Raw genomic sequence first — 9,652 nt, forward strand, 5'->3', positions numbered from 1 at the left:
TGCAATGTACTTTATTATGGAAAAAAAAAATTCAGACTTTATTTTGTCTTCTCGGTGAAAATGGCTACCGAATGCTATTTTTGTGTGAAAATTCTCGATTTAATTTTTTACATTTTTAACATTATAATGTTATAACTTATTGAAAAGTGTATGGATCAACATAATTTTTTTATGAGAAATAATATTTTTTAATAATCCCTCTTGCATTTGACATACTTTATCTTAATTAGGATATTAATAAGAAACTAGTAAATCATGTAGCTTTTGGAATAAAACACCAATTTTTTTAACATTAAACACTATCTAATGATTTGCATCGAAGCGTTTTTTTTTTTATAGTGATTTTAATCACTGTCAGATATCATTATACTAGATCCAACTATGCTACGTCACCACTGTGCTGCGACACCCCTGTGCTCGGTTTTTTTTTTTAAATTATTTTAATTATAATGTATAAATTTACAATGGATATTAGTTTCATAGTGTGCATTAGTTAATATGTCTTTAAAAAATATATCTACACTGTTAGTGACTAGTTTAATAATTGAGGATCTTGGTCAAAACCAAGAATCGGAAGCTACCTGACGTCTGCCAAATATTAAATAATATTTAATGTACAAGTGTATGTACATAAAACATCATCATTTGTGATAGTGTTCGTTCTTTTAATTTGTCAATAATAAATTGTGGATTGTTATAAAACATAAATTTAGAGCAAAATTAATTATATTACAATAAACTTTTAATATAAGTATAAAATTTTATGAGTTAGAAATAATTATATTAATATAATAAATTATTAAAAATAAATTAGTGATGAAATCATATTATTATGTTTTTATAATTATTTAATGAAATTTTACTGGTAGTGGCGTTGGAAGCTTTTTATGTGCTGTTTTAAATTCCAATTCTAGATTCATAAAAAAAAAAAATTATAAGACATAGAAATGATATTTCAATTAATATTTTTTTATTTTAAATACCTATTTCAATTGGCTCTTTTGGTGTTGGTATAAACGTTTCTTCGGTGATCGGATCAAATTTAAAACCGAGTTGAAAATACTTTTCATTAGATACTGTCTTGATATAATCTTTAATTTTTCTGGTTAAGAATTTTAAAAATATTAAGTTTACTCTTTGGTTAACAATGAAATATTCTCGAGTCCATTTATTCAATAAATCATTTGGATTATAAGGTTTCAATTCACAATACTTAATAGTTTCAAAGTTTACATCAATTAATAAGTTATCAAAATGTATATTTATAGTATTTAATGTCCATTTGTATGTAGATATATCATCATGTGATAGTGTTCGATTTTTTAATATGTCAATAATATCTTGTATTCTTCCTAATAAAGGACTTATCATGTAATTATTGTTTTCAAGAGTAGCCCATGGTTTGTAATGTGATAAATCCAAAGCATCCATAGCACCTTTCATCAATATTGCTATTGGAACAATCCAAATGGATATTATATTTATGAGTTCTTCTGTGCAAATGCATCCATTAATTAAGTCGTTTTCTTTATCAATTTTTTTTTTACATTTTTTAATAATGTAGTTAATAATTGAAAAGAGATTATTCATAACTTTTGCGTATATGCATCCAAGAGTTACAGTCAAAGCTCGTATTTTTTGATAACAGTTACTAAAATTTGTCGGTAATTCAATCAAATCCTGAAGATAATACATTTTTTTATAATATTTTATACCATACAAATCATTTAAATTTTTCCATCCCGAATATTTAAGTAAATTATCTAACTGCTCTATTGATTCATTTGAACTTGAACGTGCTACTGTGTAATTAATCGTAGAAAATAATAAAAAAACAAATTTGACGAGTTTGAATGAAAACATTTAAAAATTATTAATAAAAATTATGATTGAAATTTTTTTATCAAAATATAATTTGACCAAGTTTCAAAAGAACTCGTATTTATGTTTTATTTAATGTTCTAAATTTATAAATAACTTAATGAAACACCTGTTATTATAATATATTTATTTTAATTTTTTATATTTAAAGTTTACTAATGTAGTCAATTTTATAAAAAAAAAAAAAAAATTATAAAACAATTATTACTTAATAAAAGTTACTGTCTGATATAACCTTATTTATTCTGTGTAAGAATTTGTGAAATACGATTTTATTCTTTGGTCAATGATGGCAATATACTCTGAAACAATTTATTACATAAATAATTTGTATTATAAAATATAAATCTGCAAAAAGTATAATATTATTGTTTACATTTTCACTTATTCTTTTAAAACAATTATCTAAAATATTTAATGTTCTGGAATACGTAGAACATTTAGAAAATAATTAATAAAAATCATGACTGAAATTTTTTAATCAAAATATGACCTCGTATCAAAATTCACTTATTTATTCTGTTATAAATTTATAAATAATAAGATAAATATTTATAATAAAACATCTATGACATTATGAATGTGTTAAAGCTTTCATGGATTGTCTTGTTGCTTGAAGTGCTTAAGGATGTATCCATGTTCAATTCTGACGTTTCGGACTCACTGTAAACATGGATACATCCTTAAGCACTTCAAGCAATCTATTACATTTTAATAAATTTCCTGAAACATTTTAATTTTAGACTTATTGAAATAATTCAAAAGTTTCTAGATAGATAACGCTGTTAACCACAAACTAAAAATTGCACTTAAAAATAATATCGAATCATTTCATATCTAATTATATCTTAAATTAATTATAATTTGTAATAATTACAAAATAAATGAATAAATAAAACTCAAATAATGTTTAAAAATTATTACTTGGTATTATTTTACATTCATCATCATCAACATCTATTTAAAGCATTGCTTTGTCTTTGAAGCCGCTCCTCTCTGTTCAACGCCAAATTTTATTACAATAACGTTACATGTTATAATTCAAAAAATACAAATTTAAAAATCGCTTTTCGACATTATATCAATTTTTTTACATAAAACTGCCATAATTTTTTGAAAAATGTATGGATCAATATAATTTTTTTATGATTTATACTATTTATATTCTCCTATCATTCGACATACTTTTTTTTTAATTAGACCATTTCCCTTTATACAGAGGTGGTTCAAACTTAAAAATGCGTTTAGAAAGAAGAACTTTTTCAACTTATTTTTAATTAAAATATCTATTGATTATTCATACGTAACCTAATAATCAAACATAAATATTTGTTATATTAATTAGAAAAATTTTGTTATTATTTAGGTCATATAGTCTCTGATGAAAATTCCTTGTAGACCAGTATATTTATTTATAAATAACAAACAATTTTATTTTAAGTATTGTATCAAGATCTATAACTTTTATATATGTTTGACATAAAAGTAACAGCTACTGTATAATATCTCCGTAAAAATCACAATACTAAATTATTAAATATCAATTTCATACTATATTTAATTGCTATAATAAATATGTATGATATATATAATAAACATAAATTTGTATGTATTGGTAATGCAGTCTTTAATAATCTACCCATGAGGCAGGTGACAAAATGCTAAACCTAATGACGGTATTGGTGTTACATTATATTAATTACTGATTCTCAAAACTAGATTTATTCATATTCTTAATTAACATTTTATCAATTTGTACAGTCCTTTTAGCTAGCCCATTACTTCTAGGGTAATGCGGCTACTGTAGAAAATTTCTATATTGTTATGTTTTGTAAACTGACTAAAATCAAAAGATCCAAATACTACATTATCACATATCATCTCTTGAGAAAGTCCATGAGTTGAAAAAATAATTTTTAAAATACTAATAATGTGCATAGCAGTTTTATTTATTAATTGTTTAATCTATCCATTTGGAATAATAGTCCATTAAAGCAAGATAATAATTTCCTCCGAAAGTTAAATAGTCTGCCCCTACCTATTAATGGATCTTTTATATTAGACACTATATGTTTCACATAACATACATTTTACAATAAAGATAATGCCTTATCTCAACAGGTACTTGCTTTTTACTATTAGGTCACTTCTTATTAAGTTCTTCTTCTTCTTCCTCGCCTTAAACCCAACTACTTGGGGTCGACTATCCTTATCCTAAACTTCCACTTGACACTATCTACCCTCACATCAGCTGTCTTCATATGGAATTCAATAAAATCTCTCCATTTCTACTGGCCTTTTTCTATCTCTTTTTTCATCAACATTCATTTCTATGACTGTTTTTACTTTACTTAACTTTCGACTCCTCTCTTCTCATAACATGGACAAACCATTTGAATCTATTTTCTTTCATCATATCCATGATTAATGCTACACCTATACTCCTTATATGTTTGTTCCTTATCCTATCTTCTCTAATTACTCCACTCGTTGATTTAAGAATTCTATCTCTGTTACACTCTTTCTCTGCACTATTCTCTCGTCAACAGCCCAACACTCTGAACTATACATCATAGCTGGCCTCATTACAGTCTTGTAGAATTTATCTTTCAGCCTCATTGGAATTTTTTTATCACATAAGAAGCCAGACGCTTCTCTCCACTTCAACCACCCGCACTTAATTCTGTGTCTTACGTCCTCGCCAATACCACCACTCTTTTGCACAACTGATCATTAATACTTAAAACTCTCCACCTCTCCAATCACGCCCTCGCTTATTGTCACTGACCTCATTTCACCTACCTCGTGTTCTCCTTTGTCAAACTCGTACTCTATATAATCTTTCTTATTTCTATTTATTGTTTGAACCCTTTTTTTTCAAGAGACTATCTCTTTACTAAGTTCAAGTACTTGTTTTAAAATTGAGTCTTTTGCTGTTTCCTCACATAACTCACTTTAGTTAAATTAATTTCACTGTTAATAAAATGTACTGTACCTTTTATGTCAATCTTATTATATGTGTAGCTACTATGATTTCTAGATAACAAGTCCGCTATATACAAATATTATTTATCAGGCAAATAAGTCAATTCTAAATAATACAACAATAACTTAACATTTTTATATTCTAGTTAATGCAATTTGACATCATTTTTTTTTTACATATAGATGTATGTGCAAACATGAAAATAATTAAATCAAAGACTAATTTTTAATGCTATTAATTAGTTGTAAAATTTTTATTAAAATCCACGCAGAAGTTTTAAAAATTAGTTAGTCAACGATTTGAAAGAAAAGCTAGTATCGCAAAAAATGCATTTAAAGTTTTTTAATGTAAATACGGTATTATATTTTCGTTAAATTTTAAGCTCAATGAAGTTAACTTTTTTATGATTAGCTGAATCTGAATATCACAATTTTTTTGTCGAAAACTCCTTATGTATAGAAATACTAATTAAATAATTAATTACATAGAATCATCAATTCCTGGACCATACAATAGTGCTTCTCTCGATGTGGAAGCTTCCAAAATGTAAATTTGCATATGTCGCATTTGCTTCGACGCATTCTTTCTTTCTGGGTATTTGCGTTTACATATTTTTGAGCCACCTATATACTCCCAGAATATATTTATGCTATTTATCGATTAGATAATATCAGATTGGGGGTATATATGTTGTATAAGTGTTGGGTTGGAGTTTCTGGGGATATATATGGTATATTATGGTGTTTTATTATATATTTCATATACATATCGCTGATATACTGATGCCCAACCAAAAATTTTAGGTATTTTAAATATGCAACAAGACTATTCCTAAAATATAATAGGCGAATCGAAACTGGTTGCTTACAGCTGTCGTCTGATATCTACCATATAGTTTCCGAGACCCCTTTTAGCAATTGTAAAATATCTCGGAATCTATTCATCAGATGGACTTGACACTTTCAGAGAATATTTTCAAGACATCATACTTCAAAAAAATGCAAAAAAAAATAATTGTTTGAAAAATCTAACTGAATCTCACACCTCAAGTTTATACTAATAAAAAATATTCATTGAGAAATTATAAACTATATATTATTATTCTAATAAGTTAGAATAAACACTAATACAATAATATTGGTCTTTACCATGTATTTAAAAAAAAATTATTGAATATAGAAAAAAATTATAGTGTACTGTTCAACATTTTCCAAGTTTTCAAATCGTTTTTTTAAATCTTTTGAAATTCGCATCTATTTTACGAATAACAATTCACTGTTGTTCGTAATCGTAACAATTACAAGAATTAAAAACAATATAAATAATTTTTAATTTAGGATAATATATTTATATTTTACATAATAATAAGGTAATATGGAGAAAAATACAACATTCAGATATGTTTGGGGGATATGTTCAGTTACATTTACATTGTTAAATAGTCATGAGAAATCATATAAATTTGAGTCAATATTATAATACAAAATACCTCTATAGAATAACATTTTAATTTAATATTGACTAAATATAATCACTAAACTATCTATTTGATTTGGCAAAAAATCAAAATAAAGTATATTTTATGTTAAGGGTCGTGAATTTAATAATTCAATATAATTTAGATGATTTTATCCGTAAGGCACACTATTTAATTTATGGCCGCTTTTTAGCGTTTTTATGATAATACTTATTAAAATAAATTGTTCTTAAATTTAATTTCATGTATTATTTTTTATTGCAATACAATAAACTTGATAATTGGTACTATTATGATCATTGCTATGACAATCAAGTAAGTTATTGGTGATGTGACTGACCCAGGATTGCAGCCATCTGCATCATCACAACTTTGTAAACAACCCTCGACATATCTAAAAATAAAATGACAACATCAATGAACAACATTTTTATAAATTACCATTTATTTGTAATTAGAACATTAAAATACAGACTAATTACATTTGCGTATATTTTTTTATAATGTTGTTATTTAATTGACCGTGTGATCACATTATGTTTTTTGATTTGTTTGTTTTAGTTGATGATTATATAGATTTTGACTAAGATTCTGAACTTATGCGAACACATTTTTTTTAATTGAAATTTATTAGATAAGATATTTGAAATAATTAGTATTGAAATTTTCAAAATATTTATGTAATTATTGTCATAACAATTGCATTGGCAATAAGTACTAAAATATAGGTATAAATAATTAAGTATATGTTTATATTTTTTTTTATACTTACTTATCATCAAAATAAAATCCTCCGCAATGAGACATTCTAATAATTTCTGTGTCAGTAGTAAGTGTACCACTATCCAATGCACACCCTCTAACAGTGACATGTTGTCCGGTAGATTCTATGCAAAAAAGATATTACTTTAGATTGGAAATTTTACTATGAAACTTATTTTATAATAAAATAAATTCAATATTACATATTTCAAATAAAAATTAATAAGTAATTAGATATTTTATATTTTTACTTGACAAAGGTATTAAAAATTTTAATTTAGTTTCTAGTTGTATTATTGATAGAGGTAATAAAACTTTGCATTGTTATTTAAAGTAAAAAATTAATAGTAAATTTTAGAAATGTCCAAGAATGCAATGACGATGAGTTCTATATTTGTCAATTGTTTAAATTTACATTTTTATTGTATTTTGTCTTAATTATATTGATTGTGCTTGAGAAATACTATCTAAGTCAAAATAAATTAAAAATATAATTATTTTTATTTATACATTTTTAACTTTGGTAGTTTTACTCTCGACACCACCTATATGATGTGTAAAATGTTTTTTAAACAACTTTTTTGATATATGTGCTGTTTAAACAAAACGCTGTACGATTAATTTAGATGTTTAAAACATGTTTTAATCGTGTGGATTTTAAAACAAAATATTTAAACATCTCAACCTTGATCTATGTTAGTTTTAATCAATTTAGCATATAAATAAAAAATCTTATGCTAGAAAAAACTATAAATTTTTTTTATTGTTAGATGCAAAAATAAAATGTATGTTATTCAACCAATTCAGATTCTAAATACAGTACTATTCATAATCTAAATAGTATAATAGAATTAAGTATAGATAGTACTATGTATATATTTAATGTTAATAGTTACAAGATTATTTGTGATCCTTTCTAAAGGTGTTGATTTATCTATGTCTCATGAGTTTTGTGTTAGTACACAAATCCCATGAGGCTTATTGAAATTTTATTTTTACTTGATAAGAAAATATTATTTAAATTATTGTGCATGAGTATAATAATAATAATATCAATTTACTTTCATAATAAAATTTTAACTTTAATTTTAACAGAAAGCATTGATGAAAATAATGTACTCATAACAATGACGTTGTATTTAAAACGTAATTCATCACAGATTTATTTAAACAACTGCTTTAATACCCAATGAAAAATAAACATAACTTACGATAATACCCGGTAAGCTTTATACAAGCGGTAGCGGGAAAAACTCCATTACGACCTTTCCGCCCACCCATGCAAGGTGATTCCAGCAGACCAGAACTGAAGTTATTATGAAATGGGTCATCGCATGCTCGATTCTGCCATTCTAGTGAAACACATTTAAAGCAATCAATACCAGCATCTGAAAAACAAAAGTAAGAATAAGAATTATTTTACAACATTTTATCTAAAGAACTAAATAAAATCGTATAAATTATAAGCATCAAAGTAAAATGTACTATAAAATCCTTAAAATAATTGTAATACAAATTAAGAAAAATTCTTATCTATTCTTTAAATACATAAAACTATAATTAGTTTTAATTAATTATATATTATATAATTCAAAAATTTTTAAGAGGTGTATGACCAATAATATTTGAATTAAATGTAAGGTATAATTAAAATATTATAATAGCTTGGTTTAGTAGACTCATTCCTTAAAGTGTTTATAACTTTCATAGTCAACATGCATGATACTAACTATAGAAATGTAATCGAATGTAATTTAATAACAAAAATCTAAGATATTTTCAAAGTCTGAAGTATCCAGTACCCTATTAACCTAAACAATGTTTTATTTATAATTATAAACATTTTTACTAGCTTATTAAGAAAAATTTGTTTAATAAATATGGTAAAATATTTCATTAAATATTCATAAACGAATATTATAATGTACTTTTTAAAAATTATTAATATTTTTGTAGTCTAAATATTGTGAAAAAAAGATAATTTTAATAATTATTCAAAGATTTCGACAATACATTTAATCCTTTTTATTTTTTATTTATAGTATTAAAATACTTTATAAGGTATATATTGTCAATAATAATGTAATTTTTGATGAATATGGTTTACCATGTTTAATTTAGTTTAAAATTGCTCTATTTGAATAACAAATGAATCAATATATATTTTTCATTTATACTTTATATATTATTATATATTTTTTTAAAATCTTATAATTTTCCAGAGTACTAAGAAGGGCAAAATCATAATATCATATATATATATACATCTTTTAGCTTCGATGCGAAGCTGAGAAGGTATTGGTTTTACTAAGATGTGTTTTTTTTAGCTTCGATGCGAAGCTGAGAAGGTATTAATTTTACCATGATGTGTTTATTTTTTTTTTTATTTTTTTTTTTTTTTGTGTCTGTCACTACTTTTTCTCAGCTCTCACTGGACCGATTTCTTTTAACAATACGTCAAAAGATCACAAATTGTATCTAGTTGAAGACATTACCCTTAAAAATTTAAAAATTTTCCCTCGTTCCCCGCAAATGGGGGAAATATC

At 24.6% G+C, this 9,652-nt stretch overlaps 2 protein-coding genes across 2 annotated transcripts in view; both read right to left on the minus strand.

The window, feature by feature from the left end:
* Window positions 1-718: 718 nt before the first annotated feature.
* Window positions 719-1,904, minus strand: LOC126906841 (uncharacterized). The gene is made up of 2 exons (XM_050687736.1): window positions 984-1,904; window positions 719-910 (listed from the first exon to the last, which is right to left on the minus strand). Exons 1-2 carry the CDS (start codon window positions 1,861-1,863, stop codon window positions 849-851), a joined length of 942 nt encoding a protein of 313 aa, XP_050543693.1. The 5' UTR covers window positions 1,864-1,904; the 3' UTR covers window positions 719-848.
* A 4,318-nt stretch (window positions 1,905-6,222) lies between these two features.
* Window positions 6,223-9,652, minus strand: part of LOC126906664 (uncharacterized) — a 10,276-nt gene continuing 6,846 nt past the window's right edge. Inside the window, exons 2-4 of the mRNA XM_050687370.1 lie at window positions 8,318-8,494; window positions 7,117-7,231; window positions 6,223-6,738 (exon numbers count right to left, since the gene is read on the minus strand). Coding sequence (XP_050543327.1) covers window positions 6,600-6,738; window positions 7,117-7,231; window positions 8,318-8,494 — 431 coding nt within the window. The 3' untranslated portion in view covers window positions 6,223-6,599. The remainder of the gene's footprint in view (window positions 6,739-7,116; window positions 7,232-8,317; window positions 8,495-9,652) is intronic.

The sequence above is a fragment of the Daktulosphaira vitifoliae genome, unplaced genomic scaffold, assembly GCF_025091365.1.
Source record: "Daktulosphaira vitifoliae isolate Bord-2020 unplaced genomic scaffold, ASM2509136v1 Scaffold_5, whole genome shotgun sequence".
NCBI lineage: Eukaryota > Metazoa > Arthropoda > Insecta > Hemiptera > Phylloxeridae > Daktulosphaira > Daktulosphaira vitifoliae.